Source organism: Lissotriton helveticus, chromosome 2_1, assembly GCF_964261635.1.
Source record: "Lissotriton helveticus chromosome 2_1, aLisHel1.1, whole genome shotgun sequence".
Classification (NCBI taxonomy): Eukaryota; Metazoa; Chordata; class Amphibia; order Caudata; family Salamandridae; genus Lissotriton; species Lissotriton helveticus.
The window spans coordinates 1,122,132,205-1,122,154,746 of record NC_136059.1 but is presented as its reverse complement, the minus strand read 5'-3'; the positions used below and the strand labels follow the sequence as shown (position 1 = coordinate 1,122,154,746).

Sequence of the window (22,542 nt, the reverse complement as noted above, 5' to 3'; positions counted from 1 at the left end):
TATGAGTCCATATGACTCCTGGTGCACGAGGGATGCCCTGCTTTAAGACTTGCGGTTCCTGTAACCGTCTGATGTCAGTGATGGATCTGCACCGTGTGTGCCTCTACTGCCTGGAGCGCGACCACGACCCCAAGTCGTGCTCTGACTGCCGGACCATGGCCCCAAAGTCTTTGTGGGAGCAGTCCTGAAAGCTACTCGAGGCCCGGCAGTTGTTTCTGTGTCGTTCGAGGTCCCGGTCGCAGAGGAAGTCGAGGGACCGATCGCGGAGCCAACACCATTCTTCCTCTAAGTCTTTGCACTCGGGGTCAGGTAAGTCGAAGCACAAAAATAAGTTGAAGAAGCATCGTCGCTCTTCGACTTCTCCTCGTCCGTCGGCAGAAGCGACGAGGGGTGTGGGTCTGTTCTACAAAGCGATGCATGCTATTTTTAGGTAGCACGACTCCGCCGGCAGGCCTTCGAGCCCTCGGACTCGGGTGGGGGCCCTGGGCCTTCGATGTTGGCGGCTTCGGCCTCCGCGCCGCAGGGCCCCCTTGGATCCAGGCCTGGATCCGGATTGGCACCGGTCGACCTCTGTACGCCTCCTCCGGCGCCGATTCTACCAGCACCACGTCCGCTCCCGGCCTCCACCTCGAGGTAGACATGGAGCCGGACCGGCATCGACTGTCACCCGATCGATGCCGGTGGGTACTTTTGTGCCCCTGTTTTACCCTGGCTCTTTGAGACTAGATTGGTAGCCAGAGGAGGGTGAGGAGGACTGGGTGGGGTCTGATGACCCTTTAACAGATCAGTTGGTGTACAAACAGTACTGGCATGAGGAACTGCAGTGTCTCTCCCAGTGCATGGGCGCTCTTCATTTACAGACCTCCCAGCTTTGCCTAGGCTGCAGCCACTGTCGAGTAATCCGTGCGGCCCATGCCCAGCCCGCGTTCCGTAGTAGCAGTCTTCCTGCTGCGGTATCTCAAGCGTCACAAATCCTCCGTGGTGGGGCCGTTGTGGGTTCCCGTACGCTCTCGCCCGATGGGTCTGTGCCTTAGTACGTCAGTGCCCGCAGCCAATTCACTTCCGCCGATGTGCGAGCCTGGAACGCAGCATGGCTCCGGACACTGTATTGTTGCGGGTAGGCCTGTCACTCTATCTGGTGTTTCTGATGCCAATTGATGTTTACTGGGGATGCAAGCGAGTTTAGAGCAGTATTAGGAACAGATTCAGTAGGATAATATGATCAAGCTGGGCTAATGCGTGTTCGCCCTGTTGAACTGCTATGCCACGCCCCCCTATTTGCCCTATCTTTGGTCCAGCAGGACTCTGCTATTGGCATTGTCAAAGGGTATCTTCCTGCATTTCTGCGGTTGCTGAACCAACCTTCCCTTTTCAAATCCCCTGTTGTAGTGAGGTTCCTTGAAGGTCTACAGCACGTTTCCCCTACGCGATTTATTATCCTTAGTGGGACATCAACCTTGTTCTCCCTTTCCTGATGTGTGTGCCATTCGAACCTATTCACAATTGCCCTCTTTGTCTGCTAACCATGAACACTGCATTTTTAGTGGTCATTACATCGGCCAGGAGGGTCTGTGAATTGCAGGCCCTCTCTGTGCACCCTCTCTACACCTCCTTTTACCCGTGCAAACTGGTCCTCCAGTTCCTTCCGAAGGTTCCTTCTGAAGGTTCTTACTCCCTTCCATATAGGCCAGAGCATTTGCCTGCCTACCTTCTTTGCTGCACCTCACGCATCCAAAGAAGAGGAGAGACTCCATCATCTGGACGAAAAAGGGTGTTGTTGTTCTACCCTGATCGCACACAAAAGTTCCAGGTTAATGATCAACTCTTCGTAGACTGTGTCCGAGCTAAAAAAAGAAAGGCTGTGCAGAAGGAGACCCTCTCGCAATGGATCATCCTGTGCTTTAAGATCTGCTAAACACTGACCAAGAAACAGCACCCTGAGGGCTAGCAGGCTCACTCCGCTGAGCCAAGGCTGCGACCACTGCGTTAGCGTGCGGCGTTCCTCTCCTGGACATCTGTCAGGCTGCGAGGTGCTCGTTACTTCACACATTCACAAACTATTACTGCCTGGACACTCAAGTCCTTTGTGACCGGCACTTCTCCCATTCCGTCCTGCAGGACCTTTTGGTCTAATCAGGTTTGCAGACTCACCTTCTTGGAGGTTTTGCTTGGGTATCTACTCTAAGGTAAGGGATATTCAGCTAGAAGTCTCTGTATCAGATGAACAAGTTACTTACTTTCAGTGACTCATTATCCGATAGAGCCTCTGCCTAGCCGCAGAATCCTTACCAACCTTCCCATTCTCCCAACTCTGCGAACCGGTTAAGGTGTAAGGTACGCCCTTTTCAGGGCCTTAGTCTTTTTCACACCATTGGTCAGTTTTCACGTGGCTCCATACTCTTGGTGTGGAAAGTCGCCAAAGAGGCTGACATCAGCATGCCAAGGTGGCACCTATCTAGGTACCGCACATGTCATTTCCGGTGCGGAGGATGCTGACGCGAAGCCGAATAACACCACCTACCGATGTGCAGGGGTACTGCGTAAAAATCTGCTCAGTCGGCAGGAGGAGAATGTTGCATGACCACGAGACCAGATGGAGGGGTTCCGGCGGAGGCTCCGCCTCACTAGACCCAGGGAGGTGCATCTCTCGCAGGCAGCCTTATTGGATCAGGACCTAGTTTCAACTCCCGGAGCCAGACTTATGGTCTCCGGCCTAATCCTGCTCCCAGTCAACAACACCGAGACGTTGTAGTTTTCATGTCTCATGAGCAACAGCTTAGTTAGGCGTAAGCAGCTAAAGTAAAGGAGGAATGTATTGAGCCACCCGGCCACTCCACGACAAAGTTGCACCCTGTATCACTCCTCAGAGCGGGCTCGCCCCGAGGAGATAAATAAAGGGGCATAGGACCGCTTGTGGTCATCGCTCGTGCACTGTGTGTGCGTGTTTTGTTTTCTGGGGACCCGGTAGGCCCCAATATCGTAGGACCAGGTGCCATCACTAGGCCTGGTGCACTACAGTTCGGACGTTGAACAAGCACTGCACATTGGAACCAGCTTTAGACCCGGTATTCAGACTGAGCAAGCCTAGCACATGAATATTTTTGACTGCATGCTATGGTTTCTACGTTCTGCCGTGCCACCAGTAATGATCGAATTCTTGGGAATCCTAGAGTCACTAGAAAGGAAGAGGGCTGAGGCTGCAAAGAGTCCTTACATTACTCAGTATCCTAGTTCATTAGACCTCATCCTCCAAGAGATTCGCCATTAATCCGGACTTTCAGGTAGACACGTATTTTTTGGATTTTTTTTTACATTGTATTTGTAGTTTTATTTGGAGCGGACTACACCAAAATGGCGGCAGAACACTTAACGTAACAGCTGTTAAAATGTATAAGCCTTTTTGGTTCGTTACATTACGTTTGCTGAGCACAGGATGCTGGAGTGCATGGTATAATCATTCTCAATAGGCTGTATCTGATGTCATTCCGAGGCCCAAAAGAAAGCCCAAAAACTGTAAGATGTGGTAAAACTCGAAATTGCTGCCGCCTTAGTGTGAATAAATTGCCAGCTTAGAAAGCGAATGGTTGAAGCTACCATTCGTGCCTGCTTTTGGATGTCAACCTTTTCTCACGGGTGATTAAAAATTAAAGGTTTGTTTGATATAGTAACTCATTCCTTAACGCTGCAGCCCGCTCTGGCTACTTTGTAATTCTGAGCATGGCTTAGGTACTGCCTCTCAGTAAGGCTCAAACATGTCTAGACTCATATTTCCCATTCCCTGTCTATAAAGGATCTCCTTTCACAAATGAACAACCAAATCCCTGTGTTTTATCCAGAATACCACATTTACAAAAAAAGGACAGATATGCATGGTCTGCTCCCAACTGAACTAAGCTTGTGTAGCAGTGAGTGAGGCTAACTGATATTGGGAGCGTGGGAGCGTGGGCGAAGACATTGAGGTTAGGTTAGCAACATGTGGCCACCGAAATGAATCTTGTTTACAGTTTCTATGGTACAGAACGTGCACTAGACCTAATAAAAACACATGGCAGCACCGTCGTGCTTTAAAAAAGCACTGAACTTTCAAAGCTTCATGAGTTTTCTGTTACAATTTCAGGACTTTCCAGCTGAACAAACCCTCATCGGGTTAAGCCTACTTTTGTTGCAGACTCCTGCGAACCAGCAGCTGCTCATCTTGAACCTCGGTAAGAGATTTACTCTTAACATAAAATAAGAAATTCTTTATCGGATATTTGGTGAAGAGAACATATGTGACAAATGCTGTTGGAGTAAGAAATATAATACACATTGACCCACCCAGCCAGTACATTTCATTTTCCCTCTCTTAAGCAATGTGGTCTTTGAGACAAAAAGACAGGCGAACAGCATAGAGGAGCTTGGCAGGATCACTGGAGAGTTACCGGCTATTTATCATGAAACTTGATTTTTTTTTAAAGTGTAAAATACAAGAAAAAAAATGATCGACGTACTCATTCCTATGTGTGCATTTATATATCTCCTTTACGATGGGGCCCTTCGGATGGTGTAAAGAAAGCCTACTGAAAAGTAATGTCAATGCAGAAGGTTCTGGATAGACGTTCACGGATACTGTATGAGAGGCTGGTACTCTAAAGCTTTCTAAGCAATTGCACAGTAACAAGATGGAATTGTTAAAACGACACAAAATACTTAATTTAAGGGCACCGACCACTTCAGTAACTTCTTATGCAGACATAGGGGCAGGCTTGGGGAGAGAGGACAGGGTAGAGAAAGAATATGCCATATACCCAGTTGGCACTTGTAATATATTTTTAAGACTGTGTGCCAAATCGTTTTGGAAATGTAATAATAAGGGGCTACCATAGACTTAATTTCTTAAACAATTATAATTGACTTATCATCTCAGCATGTTTTTATGATATATGGCTATATTATCCAAAATAAACACTGTTTTTTGGCAAGGGACAATCAGTTTTTAAAGTGGATTTACTTGTTTTCTGATTAGTTGAGCTGCCAGTTCATACTTCCGGTATACAGTTTAACTTCTGCATCACATTGTTCAACATCCTGTGACCTTTACATTGTTTTAGGGTTGGTACAAAGCAAGCTATGTTTTGACAGCAACCAGTTTGAACAGAGACTTTTGCTGTCTTTGGCTATCATACATATCTGTGCCCCTATCAGGTGTGTGGTTTGTCTGCTTAGTGATTTGTCTAGTCACAAACATTTATTTCATGAGACCCATTGTCTTGCAAGGCAAAATAAAGCAGCACGGTTTAGTGGACAAAAGTAAAATAACTCTGATTATATGTAATAAATTAACATACCAAACAAAGTGAAAGTCTCCTCGATCTGAGATGAGTGAAAATATCTACTCAAAAAAAAGGTAACAGGATGGTATATCCGAACGCTCAACGAAACATGAAGGGGAGGGAGGGACAGAAGCACTCATGTGTTAAGACGAGAAGCCTCACTCACCCTAAGGTGACATGCTTCATCATTGAGTTCCCTCTTACACACTGGGACCGCAAGGTACCCAGTGTTGGCTGCAACTCCCCCATAGGAGAGGAGCGCAAGGTGTTTTGTGTCATCCAATGTAGAGTAGAGTGAGGGGCAGAGTGCAAACAAATATAAAGCTAAATGTGAGTTAAAACTATGTCCTGGTGGGCAAGATTAATATTTATTAGTGCCCCATTGGATAGAATAAAATAAGCTCAGTGAGAATAGGGTTGTGGATATTCCCTATTAGGATTAGGTCGACATGTTTCTGCCTTCACAGACCGGAAAGGTTCTTGGCATTCTTCAGGACCGTTAACTATGTCACTCTGCTTTGGTTGTGCAAAAATAATAATATTGAAATATTATAAATAGGTTACCATACTTTTACTGGTATGGGAATTATCAGTGGTACCAGCTTGTAGTCAGGTCCACGTGCAATTTGTGACTACTAGTCAACATCCACCTTCATACGTCTTTTCATAGCAGGTATCAGGACTCTTTCGTCCTGTCTCCCACTGCGTAAATGAAAGGCTAGAGGGGGAGAGCAGGTTACTGGCATCTCGGTTTTAACATGGTCCGGCGGAAGTGATCGCATGAACAATTTCCAGTCATGAGGGTGAAAATATATAATTACTGTATGATGGCTACATACTTACATTTTTCTGTATTACATTTTGATATGGGTTGTGACTTTTTATAAGGAGAACAATAAATGATAGTGAGTGCAATTATTACTTAAGACACACTTTTGTTATGAGTTCTGGATTCTGGAAAATCAGATAACACTCTAAAGCAGTAAGCAAAAAAATGTTTTAATTGACCATAAAAAAAAAATGTGTGCTACTTTTGTATTTTTAGGTAAGATAATTTTGCACTTAGACTTGTTTTTATTTTGCTTTTACCATTGGAAGTGTAGGCTTAAAAAAACCAAAGACTGCCTAAACGTGTTTCACCTAACATGGCACTTCATGAAATTCCTTCTATTGTACATCACCAGATGCTTCAATTTTACAACACCATGTTCCCCCTACTGGATATCACCCAGGCCACTACATAAGACACACAGTGTACCGCTGAACTGTACTTCATCCAGTGCTCCGCTAATGCATATCACTTGTGCTTTCCTGAAGCATATGACACTGTGACCTCTCGCTTTAGTTATGTATTTTTGTTGGTACATGTAATTCAGCCACAGTATATTTCAGTTGGTATCTATTAACCTTGTGGAAATGATTGTAGGTGTGTGCATCTGTTTGCAGGCTCAGAGCAGCCAAACTGTTGTCCTTATAAATGTTTGTTTCAGCTTGTCGTCTACCGCAAAATCTTTTTCTCATGAAAACATAACCTATTACCCATCTTCCACCAACATACACTCTTCTTCCTGTGCAGCTTAAGCTATTTTTAAAACTAAAGATTTTTGTTTTCAGTTGGGCATTATTTTGAGATATAAACTGAATTGTTAGTTATGTTTTTTCCACAAGTCATACGCTCTTTAAACCCAGTATGTCAATGCACATTGGCATCGGTTTAACACGTGCATCGTTGTTCACCTGGTGTCATACCCACATAGATATGATTCATGCATATATGTACTTAAGAAAATAATGGAAGAGAGTAGTGCAGAGGGGGACATTGAGTGAAAAAGGGCAATGGAAAAAGAAAAGGAGGTAGTAACAAGGAAGAATAAAAAGAGGACTACAAGAGAATTTAGGGTTAAGGGGAGCTAGAACAATACAGAAAAGATGAAGGGAGAAAAAGCAGGGGAAATCAGGAGAGAGAGAAAGCAGGACATGGTAGAGGCTAAAGGAAATATGGGTACATGAGCAACAATAGATAATACCTATAGAATGAAGAAATGCAAATAAAGTAGGGAGAAAAATAAGTCAGTGAAGGGAATTAATGAGAGTGAGGGTGTGGAGAGGGAAAGATAGTGAAGGGAGAAAGAAAATAATGCAAGACACAGGAAGAGAAGAGTAAGGAAAAGAGGGAAAGAGACAATAGAGATGAGAAGATAGGGCAGGAAGAGAGTCTAGTTCAGGGAGAGACAGAAGAGAAACGGAAAACCAACTCATCATCAAATCACTTCATTCGACTTTTGCAAAAAACCATGAAAGTCAAATACACAATATATGTACATAGAAATCTGTATTTAAAAAAACTCTACCAGATGACATCAAATACTGTATAAAAGAATAAAATATACTATTATAATATATGTGTATGATATATGTTCAAAAAGGAATACAAAAATAAATATATAAAACTATGTACAGGATAACGATCCTTCCAGAACCACAACGCTACCAGCCCTAATATACCTCCCACTCTTAGTCACAGCTGGATCTGAGCCTAACAGCAGATTTTGAAAAGCTAAGAACATAAAAAACAATATTGCCGGTAGCATTTGTAAAACAAATAAGAGCTGGGCGCACCTGCCCAAACGTAAACTTTTCAACACGCGGTGTGGGGGAGGCTCCTCCTCCTCCTACTGGCTGCACTTCTGGGACTCTGAGTCCCTTGCTGCCAAACCAAATTCAACTCCACCAGACCAACAGCTTCCAAACAAAGTCTCACACCAACGGAGGTCACCAGCGGTTTTCAGCACGCGGCGCGGGTGAGGCTCCTCCTCCTCCCGAGTCTCTTGCTGCAAAGCCAAAGTTGCCTCCACCAGACCAACAGCGTTCAAACAACGTCCCACGCGGTGGGAGGTCACCAGCGCTTTTCAACATGCGGTGCGGGGAAAGCTCCTCCTAATGCTATGGGCTGGAATTCTGGGACTCCGAGTCCCTTGCTGCCAAGCCAAAGTCACCTCCACCAGACCAACAGGGTCCAAATAACGTCCTGCCAACTCAATTATAGACTTGAAGGTATAGATTGATGTTGAGGGTAGCAATAATGGGGATATAGCATAAAGATGGTGCATAGACAGCATTGTGAATAGAAAGTCAGACAGATGTAGTCAGGGAGAGAAAAAAAGCATTGGTCTTTAAGTTTGTACCAATGTTACAGATGGAAGGTGTTTTAATTTCAGTATTCTTAGAGCCAACAAAGCTCCTTTGGCCACTTCGAAGTGAGGCTCTGGCAGAGCTGGTCTACCAGGCTGTTGAGGATGGCTTGGATTGGTACTACTGCTAAGCCTCTCTACAGCCAGGACGAGAGAGGGAAGGTATCAGTGCTCCACTGATTAATTTTTTTACTCTCTGACTACAAGAAGGGCTTAGGAGGCTATATTCCTTAGGAGACCTCTTCTCCTTTTAGCCAAAGCAAATAAAATAAAAGTGATGGCCATCCGCACAGCATGCTGAGTTGTAGCTGAGCTTTAGACCAGTCGGGAACCAACAAAAGTGGAATAACATGGTAGGAGGATGTCAAAGCCTTCTCCTTTCTGCCAACATGTGGCGCCGCGGCCAGGGCGACTGACGCTGGAATCTGGGGACCACGGTTCGATCCCCGGCTCCGGCGGCAGGTTAGCTCAGCACCATGTGACTCTGGGCAATAGCTCGCTTAATCTTCCCGACGGCCCCCCAGCGCCTAGAGACCCTTACGGGTGATTGTGCGCTTTACAAATGTGGACTTTACTTTACTTTTTACAATCTGGTACCTTGCATTTGTGTTGCAGAAAACACCAAAAGAGTAGAAGAGTCAGCGACTGTTCAGGACTCCTGATAGGATTGCAGCCATTAAATATTCCTAAGGCAAACATGGGCAACACAAATGCCACAGAGGAATTGCCAGGAATCTGAAGAGCGCTTTTTGGCGCTGGGTTGCAATTGGGACTCTTCCTGCTACCAGATTCCCAAACACCCTTAGAGGAGATGTTGATTCATCCTCTTTCTGTGAGACACATCCAGCTTGTCAGACTTTCTCACAGCCTTTTGATGCGGGTCTCACCCCATGCCACTGTAGTTTCATCATTTAAACTCACTAAGCCCCTTCACATCCTTTGATTATTCAGAGCAGCATCATCATCATGCATGGGCGCCTCCATTGTCCCTGTTGTGCAGTTGTCAGCTCTCTCCTCCAAAGTTAGTTTCAGGCAGCCTCTCCTGGCAAGATATACAACTGTTCCCAAGGTGATTATTCCTGAACCTGGCAAGGGGGAGTTTGTGAGCAACACCCAAGCAGCTCAAATAAATCTCCGCTTTGCCACTGGTGTTGGACCCAAGGCTTCTCGTCAGGAAAGTTTATCACACTGACTGGAAGTTTTTGCCCCAACTTTATACTCAAGTTGCGGACAGTCCTTATGTATTGCAGCATTTCAGTTATGTGCCTTATTGTGGGCGGTTCTTCACTTTTGTGCTTCCCTTGCCGACTGTTCTAGCTATGGTCTTCAGACAAGTGTAATCAGGAGGATAGATGGTAGCTGAGATTCTCGTCTTTGAAGCAACCTGAAACAAGAGCACATAGGCATGCAAGACTGTCCCCTTTACAACTTGTTAACCTTTGGGAGTTAGCCCCTCCTAGAGAATACTGAGCCAGGAAGGCAGAGGAAACTCCCTAGCTTAACAGCAGTCCTTTGTCTCATTTCCTAATGTCAGTAACACTCCACTGTCTGACCTACCGAGCAAAATCCCTGGAATGTTCAGTGGAAGAGCCCTACACTATACATCTGCTTTCTTGGCCCTTCTTTCAAGCCTCAATCTTCGGTACCACTAGAGAATGACATATACGCAATGGAACCCATGTTGTAACTGTAGCCACTTGTACTGTTTTGCTATCTACACATCTTTCACATTCAAACAATGCACACATGCAACACGTATACATTCACACATGTATGTATACACAACCATGCACCTCATAGATGGGTGAATAGCGCGATCATAGGAAATTGGCAGAACAGTTTGAAAAATACAGGAGAGATCAGTAAGCTGCTGTCCTAGACAGGTAACCAGGAAAAAGGTCTTCCCTGCATTATATTTACTTCGCTGCCACTCTATAGCCAACAGAGATGACAGTAGTTGCTCCCCTCGAAAGAGAAGTTGCCCATTTGAAAACAGCGCCCCGCTCTGGGTCTCTTTCTAGATCATAGAGAGTCCTCAGCATTCATGCATGATTGTTTTGTGTGTGCTAGGACGGGCCCAAAAAGCATTACAGCATGTTATGAGGACTTTGAGACAGAGGCATACGCTTTCCAGAGCCAGGCAGGCGATCTTTCCCTGTCCAACGAAACTCCACGAAGTTGTGTAACTTGCTTTCCTCGGGTCAGGAGGACATATGGATGATGGCTAGTGGGATGTGTATGAGGCTGTATTTGTGTGTTGTGAGCATCATGTGTGAGAGCGTGGTCTAGGGCTGGGTACTTTTGTGGGAAAGGGCAGTGTAGAGTGCTGGGCAAGACACACAATGAGAAATTATCTTGCAGGTGCTTGCTCTAGTAACAATAGAGCATTGGTTCTGGCCTAACATGACCAAACAAGTGATGCTCTCATCTGTGTCTAGCCTTTGCTGGTGTCAGACCCTATTGCGTAGGGGCCAGGGGCTAGCAGGGCCTTAGCTGGGGGTGTTGAAGTTGTTTGCCTCCAATGTCCTGGGGTCTAACCTACTATGGCTCTGCAAACTGTGCCATGTACAACCTCTTACGAATTTGGCTTACAGATGTGGTGATGTGAGCAGCCACATGGTTCTCAAGGAGGTATTGCGGGGTTGCTCAAAAACCATTCAAGCTGCTCAATAACAACAATGTAGTGTCTCTGGATGATACTCGGGCAGTCCTGCACCTCGCACCTCTCCCCTCTTTCTCCCTACTTCCCACCGATCAAGATTTCTCTGCCCCTACAGGGTCCCAGCTCCCCCCCCCCCACTATGAGGTATAAGCAGCTGGACTAAAACTCAGATGCACTCACTATAATTCACAAATAGGTGTGCTTAGTCCTCTCAGTCACACTTAAGTCTTACCATTCAACATTGACTTTCGGGTGTGCTCACAACCTCTTGCAAGAGAAGTTGCACACCAGATGGCAGCTCTTCCGATTTCCTTCTCCTTAGGCCTAGCCCTCACTTGGTAATGTGCTTGACACCGTCATGGACAGACCAATTGTGAATCGGCATTTGCAGCGCTACTCTGGCCGGGTATAACAGGCAGTTGCAGCCCCTACACAGGTTGGTTACTCCGACCAGTCTCTGCCATGCACAGGCTGATTGCAACACTGGACAGTGGCAGCCACGCAAAAGCCAGTCACCATGCTGGGCAGTAGTGCCCACGATCAGAATGATCACAGCTCTTAACCGACACGGCCACACACAGGCCAAATCTCCAGCTGGCTGTTATGGCTGCACACAGGTAAAATCTGGCATGCACTCATAGCTCCAGTGCCTCAGCAATTGCAGTCTCGGCTTTGCAGTTCCCACCTGAAACTAGTGTGAAGAAACTACAGAACTGCTGACACTGTGGACCAGCAGACAATTATCCTCGCTCCTCCTGTACAGACACACCACAGAAAGGATTGGCAGACTCCTTTCCTCTCTCAGTAGCAGGGAGGCCACTAGGCGCCCCAGAACAGGTACACAGCTCTTCCTGCAAGAGATCCAGGCTCAGGTGATATCCCCTCACTTCTGGGAAACAGTCTGTCAGGCAGACTCCAGCCCTTGTTGCACAGCAATCCTCTGAGTACACTGTGGAGCACTCCATTCCTTAGCCGTAGAGGAATGAAACTGGAACGACGACTGGGATAGTGGGGTCCCACTGATATACACCAAGAACAGACAGGGTTACCTGCCCACTGCCTGCAACTGTAGAAGTGTTTGGAGGTGGTTATCCTTAAAAGAGTGTCCTTTCCAGGCCGCTTTTCAGACACTCCCTCTATATAGAGTGATATTTCTCACAGCTGGGTATCCTCCAACATGGAGCATCCACAGCAGAAACAACAGTCAAACTGAAGGAGTAATCGGGAAAAGACAAAGGAGAAGCCTCACCTAAAAGTTTCCTCAGCTTGCACAAGAGTCTTCTGTCCCTCCCCTCTCTTCCTCAATCCACCAAATGGCAGTTTTCATGAAGCGTAATCCTCATCTTTTGCAGCAAAACGTCTAATCAAATTATCGAATTTCTAAAGGATCCCTGTCTGCTTTCCCCGTACTTCAGTGTCTTCCTCCTTCTGGCTTCAGGAATGTGAGCAAAAACGTAGTAGTCCACTGTCTGTCAAGGAGGGCATGCTTGGTGCTTCCCTCCAGGTCACAGGACAGGTCCTGGACTTTCTTAATGTCAAGGGACAGGCCTAGGCCTCTGGGCACTCCAGATTAGCATGACACCAGCCCAAAATAAAAAATCAGGATAACAGATACAGTCGGGCACTCTGGGCCGGGAACATGACTGTACACTATACAGGTGAAATTTCCATCCTAGCAGCTAGGATGCAGTGATGACTTAACAGTAGTTAGGGAGTATGTTGGGAAATACAGTGATGTTACTTTCTGAAGAGGTGGATGCTCGGAAATGCAGTGATGATGTTTCCTACAGAGGTGGATACTAGGAAATAAGGTCCGATTGTCTGCCATCTTCTTTTAAAATGGTTTGGCGGCAAAATAATGTACTGTCCGGAAGAGGCGGATGTTTGAAAAAGCACTGATATCACTTCCTGTCGATGTAGAAGTTGAAGAGTGAGGTCTGCTTGTATGGTTTTATCCTAAAGATAATTTTTAGGGCAAACCAGTGATGGCTGTTCCTGAATAGTTGGGTTCTGGGAAATTAAGAGATGTCACTACCTGTAGAAGTGAATGCTGGAAAATGATGTCCGCTTGTGTAGCTTTCTGTCATGTCTATTTATAAATTTAGATTGTTTTGGTAGTGTGGATACTGCAAAATACAGTGATACCACTTGCTGTAAAAGAAGATGCTGGGAAAGGAATCAGAAATGACATAGACTCCCTAAGGTCCGACCTCATCTTATTAGGCCCAATTCCAACTTGGTTTGTGGAGACCTCCATCTTCCTTAACTTAAACAATGGAAGACACCATATCCCTGATTTATGCAGAATCATCGTCATACCTGCCTTTTAACGCAGATTTCACCAGACCATATCTTTCTAGAAACTGTGATATCGTCAAGTTCTTCGATTATTGATATAGATACAATTTCTAATGTGACATTAGTTTGGGTCAAATGTCTACTCCTAATCATGTCATGGTCAAATAAGAAAACATACAGACAGAGAAAAAAGTGTAGTCTGAAGTGACATCCTCTGCCTTATTTTTTCATAAGGAAATGTCTGGGACGCATACACATAATCTATGTCAGAAATTCCTAAACTTACGTCAGAAGTTCCAATTTCTGATAAGTTTATCACCCGAGATTCTGCCAGGGACGGTCTCACTTGCTGCCAGCACACTTTGCGATGCTACATCTCGCCTGAAGCTGATAAAGCCAAGTCCTAGAGGAAGACCAACTGAATCTTACCGCAGTGGGTATTTGCCCTTTGCGGGGAACACTATCATCTTGCCTCCGCTGATAAAGACAGCCTTTGCTTTGAAGAAGATATATAGTGCGTCTTTTCTCTTGTAAGAAACTCTAGAATGTAAGTTGCTCTGACTTTCATGCTCTCGTAGTATAGTGCATGGAAGTAGGCATTGGGTTCTAGCAATTTTAAATGACATTTTAGCAATGCTGGAAATTTTAATTTTGTTCTCGTTATTTAGACTGTGTCTTGTTGCTGGTTCTATAATATTCAGTGTAGTTGTGTAGATGTACTGAGACTCTTCTTATAATAACAAATACTTTTAACATAGAAGGGTTCATTCTTCTTAGTACAGTGTCTATGATATTGTGACTAATGAAATAAGGTTGTTGTGGTTTCCATGGCACCCCTGATCCCTCTATGGGATTGTTAGTAACCTAAAAGCAAAACTTCTATATCAATTACACATTGAATAATGTTTTTCTAGGCTACAATAGCTTGTCTTCCACATTCATCACTGGTGCTTTGAACCAAGTTCAGCCGTGTCAGCTGTGGATGGGAAAGCCCTTCTAGAGTTACACTAAAGTCATAACTTGCACAACAGTTGGCGCCCAATGTGGCACTTGTATCATTTGGCTTTGCTTTAAGTAGTTTACACTTATCACACACATCTTAACCGGTATTGTGTCATTACAGAGACTTCCATAGTAATCATGGTTACCTCCTATTGGGAATATAGGAGCACCTATTTCCTTAGGTTTGTCTAGCTTGACTCATAAAAGGTTATTCCTTATTCTGTGGGTTTTCTAATTCTTTGATTCCAATTAGAAATTAAATCCATTCATCATGGCAACACCTGTTTTTATAGGGACTAATTGCAGGGAAGCAGTTACTCAACACATCAAAGCTCAACGTGTCCCCAAAGAGGAGAGGCAGTTAGTTTTGTAAAAGCTGCACATCCAGTGTATGCCTTTGATACTTTTTACTCCTCTGTGGATTTTGAGCCTATTGATGCTGCCTTAGGGCAGTTTCATGATTATACGATAGTAGATCCGCCTACACACTATAGCGCTTACCAAGACTTGGAAATTCCTTTAACTTTTCAGGAACACCAAAATTGGTTGGTTCGTCAATTGTCGCACACGCACAGACATGTTAGTTTGGGGCCTCTGAGTAATGACGGGGCTATGTGGCTGATCTTGGCTGGATATACTCTTATTCCTAGCCCTGAAACTTTTTCCCATGCGGAGGTAGTAGGGGTATTAAAGTACACACTCGCCTTATTCAAGAGACTTATGCAGTTTGCACAACATATGTTGAGCTCCAGAACTGCTGTCGCAGCAAAGCCTGCCCATCCCACACAAACACAAACTATTAGTCCACAGACTATTAACGTTATCATGGGAAAAGTGCCCATGAAGCATGGTGAAATGGCATTCTGGATTGCTCACAAGACCAACCAGTTAGAAGCAGTGTATCCCTACACTATCCCCAAGACAATCACAGAGTACTGAATATGTCTCTTCCTCTTGGGATGGTGCCTCCTGTTGAGGAGTGCAACTCCTGGTGGAGCATCTTTGCATGCATTTATACCAGTAAGCATTGTATGCCTTCATTGGCGGTTCTCCCTGATGTACCTAAACAAGTTCAAAATGAGCACCGGGCTGCCCTGCTCTGGATTTAGGAATGTAGTTAATGGGACACTTCTCTACAGTTTCCTCTATCATTCTAAGCAACATAAAGGGAGAGGCTTCAGTTATGGCTATACTTCATAAGTTTAGACCTGCAGGTAAAGATACCCTTGGTACTCGTCCCACTAAGCCACACTTATAACCTAAAAATGACACTGAGGGTTCTGTTAAGGAGACATTTGCAATGGAAGGGACAAAAAGATAAAAGACAGACTGGATCACCCACTTCTCTGGAATCTGGCTGGGGTGGGTATTTCTTAAGAGACGCGAAACAATTAAAAAGACTGAATGGTATCAGTATTCTGGTAGCCGCTCCTCACATTCTTTTCTGGACACTGAAGGTAAAAGAACCAAAAGGAGGGGGCCAATCTGAGTACAGTAAGAAAAGTGAAGGAGAACGCAAGGCTGATATCAGCGTAAAGAGGGAAGAGAAAGGATTGGACTCTAAAACCCCAGTAAAAAAGAAGAAAGTGGATGGACTTTCTAAAAAACATGCTGATCCAACTACGAGTCCTTTGTCTAGGCAGCGCCGCAAAAGTCACAGTAGTACATCAGACGCTTCAGAGGTTTCTTGATGCAAATCCAACTGATGACTTCATACAGATTGAGACTCCAAATCAACATTTCCATTCTCCTGATAAGGTTTACAAGCTAAAAATCTAAATTGAATGGGACTATTCAGGTAGTATCAAATCACTCTTTTGGACCCAACTATCTGATGATTATGACATCACCCTAGCAGAAAAAGATTGGCCTTCAGTCTTCATTTGGCAAGCACCCCAGGGAGAGGAAGTCATAAAGGGGTAGCCTTCTCCCCCATAGTATCTGAAGATATCAGGGAAAATTATGTCAATGAATGGGCTGTGAGACAAGGTCCAGCCTTGTATAGAAAACAAGCAGGGTGGGATGAACACTCTAGTCCACGGTATTCGCCTACAGAGTGAACCAAAATCACACTACCCTTTAAAGCTAGAAGCAGAACGTGATATCAAAGTAATACTAGATCAATTGCAGTATCAAGGCATAATAGCACATTTCCTCTCACCCTTGAACACTCCTTTTTTTTCCCATCTCAAAACCAGATGGTTCCTATAGAATAGTCTTGAACTATAGACATTTGAATTGGCACTCCCAAACATATGCAGTACAAAATGAACACAGCACAGGTTTAATGACAAACCGGGTGTGGAAAAAATCCAAAACGACTCTAGATACTTCCAGTGGGTTTTTCATTTGAAATATAGTGCCTGAAAGTGAATATCTAACCGCTTACAGTTTCGACGAGTGTAATTTTGCTTCAAACCCTTGCCCATGGGCTATGAGAATAGTCCTGGCTTGTTATCAGCATGAATCATGGATATCTTGCAAATTGATCCTGTGGTATTGTTGTATATTGATGATATCTACTTAACTGACAATGGCTTGAATCTTCACCTTACCAGCGTAGACAGAATAGTAACTATGTTAATATGACACGGTTACAAGATTAATTTTTTTAAATTGAAGATCGCCTACCTGATGGTGACCTTCCTTGGATATGACTTATCCAGTGAGAGCAAGTGTCTTGTTCCAGACTTCCTCCAGAGGTGTGCTACCTTGCATCCTCCTGACACACAGAAAAAGTTGGAGTCCCTGTTGGGGTTTCTTAACTTTGGACATACTTATTTGCCTCACTACGCAGAGAGTGAAGCATCTGTATGATCTGGTTTCTCCCACAGACATGTTTGATACTAAATATTTACAAACTATGGACAATAAAACCAACCAAGTTAGCAGAATCATACCTAGTCACTATGGTTACATCTATGTGACCTAAAATGAAAGACAGACCGTCTTCATCGCCTACATCACTTGTATTCCCTATAAAAAATAAACAGCTTTGATGAAAGCTGTCTATTTTACGAGATATGCTTCAGTTGGTCCATGTGAAGAGAACTTTTCTTCTCATTATATGGATGCCAGCGATAGTTGTGTTTCTACTGCTAGTCAACTGACATTTTGTCGCTGCAAGAACAATTGCATCACCTGTGGTTCGTGAACTACAGCCTGACTCTTCATCCCACAGAACCTGAAGAGGGTTCTATGCTGCATACATTATAGTCTACCCTGTGCATGAGGGCATAGCCTGGGAAAAGGTTCCATATCGGATTATGGGACCCATTGAAACATTCCACTTTCCTTATGTGATAAACGTTTCAGTGAATGATTTTATTATACCAAGTTTTCTTGCAAATGAATGGAACATTGAGACTGTTGAAAGAATGATGTCTGATTTGCAGGCATATGCTAATTTGAATAGTGAAGCTGCTTATTTAAATGTAGTCAATTACAAATAAATGTATTGTTATCATCACTATGCACATTATTTCATACAGAGGGCTAGCTATCTTTGAGAAATACACAAATATCCACAATGGAAACATTGTGAGGCTCCGCCACATGAGAGCTATTCTAATTCCTTAAAGAAATTCCCTTACGTTCAGAGTTTTGACAGGTCACACCCTTCAGCCTTTTATTTCACACAGAAGCCAGAGCAGTTTCCCAAAAATATAATCACTACCAACAAGCTGAGTTACTCCACTGAGTTTAATCAAAACCTGGCTATTCAAGGATATGAGTATCGGAAATCAAATGTTGATGAGAAAAGCATTTGGGGAACCAAATTCTGGCAGATTCAGTGCAAATACACCTTATTGCGAGCCTGTATAATGCCAATAAAAAGATCTTTCTAAACAAAACTATCCAGTAGACTACTTGTTTGGGATTTGGAATAATGAAGGATTGAAAGAAACCTTCTATTTCAAAAGTCAATCTGACCATGTTTAATATTTGGCAATTTTCAATGAATAAGTCTGAATCAGATATAAATTATATGATACAGAATGAAACCCATAATTCAATACAATTCTCTGTTGAAGGTTTGGCCTTAGGGCCTTATAATTATAAAGCAGCATGCATGCAGTGTTTTCTTTCCAACACTCCTGGACCCAAGCGTAATCATCCTGATCCATGTTACATCACTTGTAGTGGTTACCATATACAGTGTAGGCAAGTTATGCCAATGATGGCTAGAACACTCTAGCCTCTCAACTGTGAAGGAACACTTCTCCTCCATTTATGAAAATATGGATTTTTCTGTCTTTCTTCTGGGGTAATGCCCTCAAAGAAATAAAAGATTCCTTGCCACAGGAATATATGTCATCTATAATGAATTAAATAAACATTCTGAAATAGAAGCTTCAGAAAGAATTAGGTAAATAGACCAGGAAAACATGCGATTATTTTTTAAAGTTATAGACAGTGGAATGTACATGCTTGCTAAAAGAGTGTACTCGCTAAATCACATTTTATCCCCAGCCTTAGACCTCATGAAAGGAGATCTGAAATTGTTACAACAGGGGCAGGCTCAGTTAAGAGCTATTATACAACTAAATTGAGTATTAAAAACACCTAGATCAGGTTTTGTGCCTTGGCAACTCCTTAATGAGACAGTCTTATATGAACCATATAATTTGAAACTTACTCAAAAAACAGTGGCAAAGAAAGAATCCACATACACTCTATTAAATATAGCACACGTTGAAGGTGCACCATTAACAGTCAGTGACGTGCCACCTAATACCTGGTTAATACTTTGTATTTTTTCTTTGCCCAGAACCACCTTTCATTTTCATTAATTAATTAATGAATTAATTAATAAAAAAATTCATTAATTAATTCCCAAATTCACCTCCACGTCCCCTTACATCAAAGAGTTACATTGGCTCCCTATTAGGAGCCGAATCAAATTTAAGGCTCTGTGTATAGCCTACAAAACTCTTAACAACTCCGGACCACAGTTCCTAAAAAAAGCCCTCTGCCCAGTGGAACAACTTAGGACCTTACGATCGTCCTCAGCCTACTTGTTGAAAGTCCCACGGACAAGAAAGGCCAGCTGGGGAGATAGATGTTTTACCATCGCTACTGCTAAACTGTGGAATACATTACCATTCCACATCAAAACGGCCCCTACGCTGCTCAAGTTCAGAAAGAGCCTTAAAACATGGTTGTTCTCTGCCTAATTCCCCACCTCATCTTAAGAAGTGAGTTCTGTAACGATAGCGCCGAGACACCCGTATGGGTATTTGCGCGCTTTAAAAATTGCACAAAAAAAAAAAAAATTAATGTCAAATGTATCAATCAATCTATTGGTTGGTGTGAAACCATGCACAATTCACAACTGTTACATTCATGGAAATTTCCTTTCACTCACATTTTTGTAAATAAAAAGGAGGATTACCCTGCATATATCAGTACAGCAAATTGCAGACGTCCTTTTGGACACTTCTGTGTGACACTATATGTTTGCACGGAATGTGTAGTGCTTTCATTTTTTAAAAAGTTGTTTTTATTATGTATTTCGAACATATTTACATCTCTTCTATGGTACATATCACTGGCTTGTTACATGAACGATAGAGCTGCAGTAATACACAGACACTATGCATTTTGCAACAAAGGGGAACATGGGTAGTGCAGGCAAGGGCATCCGCGGAGAGAAGGTAGGTTGGGGAGGGGAAACATGAGCACATACAGCAGGCGCACAAAGGTGTCCAATCCCTCACAACTGGACATCCGTCTTTGCTGGAGGAGAAAAAAACATACAGTTGGAGCACCGATATTGCAGGTAAGTGGCAGAACCAGGGGATAGGAGAGGAAAGAAATGTTGGGAGGGTGGGGGAGAGGGTGAGGAGACGATGGCTCGGGTCTACAGCAGCAATCGGGCAGGCTTTGCAGCAGGTGGGGCATCTGTGGTAAATAATAGGGCAGGGGCACTCGCCTGTGATAGGATAGTATCCACACCAGATTTAAGAGTTTCAAGCACGCCTCCTACTGATGCGAGATTGGGTACTTCCTAAGTTCCTGCAATTCTTCAGATTGCAAGGCAGTGGCTTCCGCCGTCGCCCATACCTCCACTAATTGAGTCAAGGCAAGTGATCAAGGGTGAGCTCTCGACTTTCAGGCACGCATAATGCTCCACTTAGCCAAGAGAAGTGCCAGGTCGAGGAACCTGCCAACTGCTTTATTTTTCTTAGTGGACTGAAACAGTCCGAGGGCGCACACGCCCCAGGTGCTGGCGAGGGGACACCAGTGGTGCTTGAAAGGTGGACAGCAACAGATGACCAGTAGTTGGCTAGTTTCGGACAGGGCCAAAACATATAGACAAAGTCTCTGTCCTCATGTAAATAGGAGGGACAGGTGGCATCCGTACGGTGATAGATCGGATTGATCTTCACTGGAATTAGATATGCCTTGTGCAGTATATAAAATTGTATTTGTTTAAATCGCGTGTTCCGGGAGACGGTGGCAGGGTAGGCAAGGGTCACAGCCCACTCCAATAAGCTGAACACCCTGTCCAGGTCTGCGTCTCACTGTTCGCGGAATGTCTGGAGAGACAGGCAGGTGTGTTCGCACAGCGCTTTGGTGAGCCTTGTGACCAGGTGGCACCCAATGCCCCTAGGTGTAGGTTTTCAAGCACCTGGTGTGTGCTTGGTTTGGGCTGCAGTAGCCCCCAGTGTGTTCGTATTGTATCTATGATTGAGTTATATGTGAGGAACTGCTCGGGGAAAACCTGTTTGGTCACTTAGGTCTGCAAACAGAAAGAGCGCAGTGTCGGAAAAGGGATCACCCAATAAGAGGATGCCGGTTTCATGCCCCAGGATAATAGCCGACATCATGAGGTGTGTTCACCCTCCAGGTGTACCGAGCAGTGGGAGCAGGAGGGGGTGTATGGCACCAAGGCATTAGCAAGATGCAAGCCGGAGCATGGGTAGAAAGGAAACTTGGATGAAGGGTGGAAAAGGTGTAGCAAGTGCTCCAAGATCCACGAGGGGGACATTAATGTCGCAGTGCCTTCTAGATCGTGCTCAGTGAACCACCCAGTGAGATCTTATGGATTTTGGGTGCCTGGGCTAAACGCATTTGGGGGGCCTCTGTTCGAAACAGCTTTGAATGTATGAACCAATATCAGCTCTTTCATGCCCTCTTTGGCCAGGTGACCTACAGTGCACAGACACATGTGTCCAAGTTGTAAATGTATTTACATCTAATATTCAGGGATAATTATGTTTTCAATTTGGTAACACAGCTGCAGCTCACTAATATTACTGCAAAGAATCTTTGTGCCACTCTCCCACTTCGAATATGTGAGGTCCTGTTTTGATGTAAAAGTAACTTTTTTTATTGCTATTGCATGAAACATAAACACAAAATTTTTCTGCAATCTGTCTGTGATATACTCTCACACATCACCCACATTAAAAATAGATTACATTAAAATTGTATTTAAAATGAATTCTCAAGGTCATCAGGGCAAGATTCTGCAGAACAAAGTTGGCTCTATCAGGGGCCTCCTGAAAGGCTGTCACCCTGGGCCTGAACCCACTATGTCCATGCCTTAAAACGTCTCTGGAACCACCGCACCACCCATAGCAGCTGTGCAACTAGGTAGTGTTCATAGTTAGGAGCCCCCAGCCAGCCCCTGTTGGTCGGCAGGTACAATTTTAATAGTACTACTAGTTGGCAGCCGCTGTGCTAAATGAAGTCGCCCAGCAGGCTTTAAAGTGTAACAAAGAAGGATTTTTGCAAATAGGTGGGAACATTGGCAAAATAATAGAGCAGGCACATCTTGGAAAGAGCAATGCGTCCTGCCACTGACATAGGTAAGGTCGTCCAGAAAGAGATTTGCCAGCAAAGGGAGGACACTTCCCAACCCGGCGTATGTTGCCATCCTCCAACGCCACGGCGTCTGGATACTGAGGTACCGGATCGTGTCCAGGTACCACTGCACCACTGTCTCGCCTAGCAAGAGAGCGAGGTCAGCTGCCCCAGCCGACAGGGAGAAGAGGCAAGACTTTTCTGAGTTGACGCCTAGGCCTGAGACAGCAGCAAAAGAGGTTAGCACAAGCTCAATCACAGGCAG

The 22,542-nt window shown here is 44.4% G+C and overlaps 1 protein-coding gene across 1 annotated transcript in view; it reads left to right on the top strand.

Moving 5' to 3' along the window:
- Positions 1 to 22,542, top strand: part of FOCAD (focadhesin) — a 1,210,644-nt gene that overhangs the window by 271,387 nt on the left and 916,715 nt on the right. Inside the window, exon 9 of the mRNA XM_078675948.1 lies at positions 4,118 to 4,205. Coding sequence (XP_078532074.1) covers positions 4,118 to 4,205 — 88 coding nt within the window. The remainder of the gene's footprint in view (positions 1 to 4,117; positions 4,206 to 22,542) is intronic.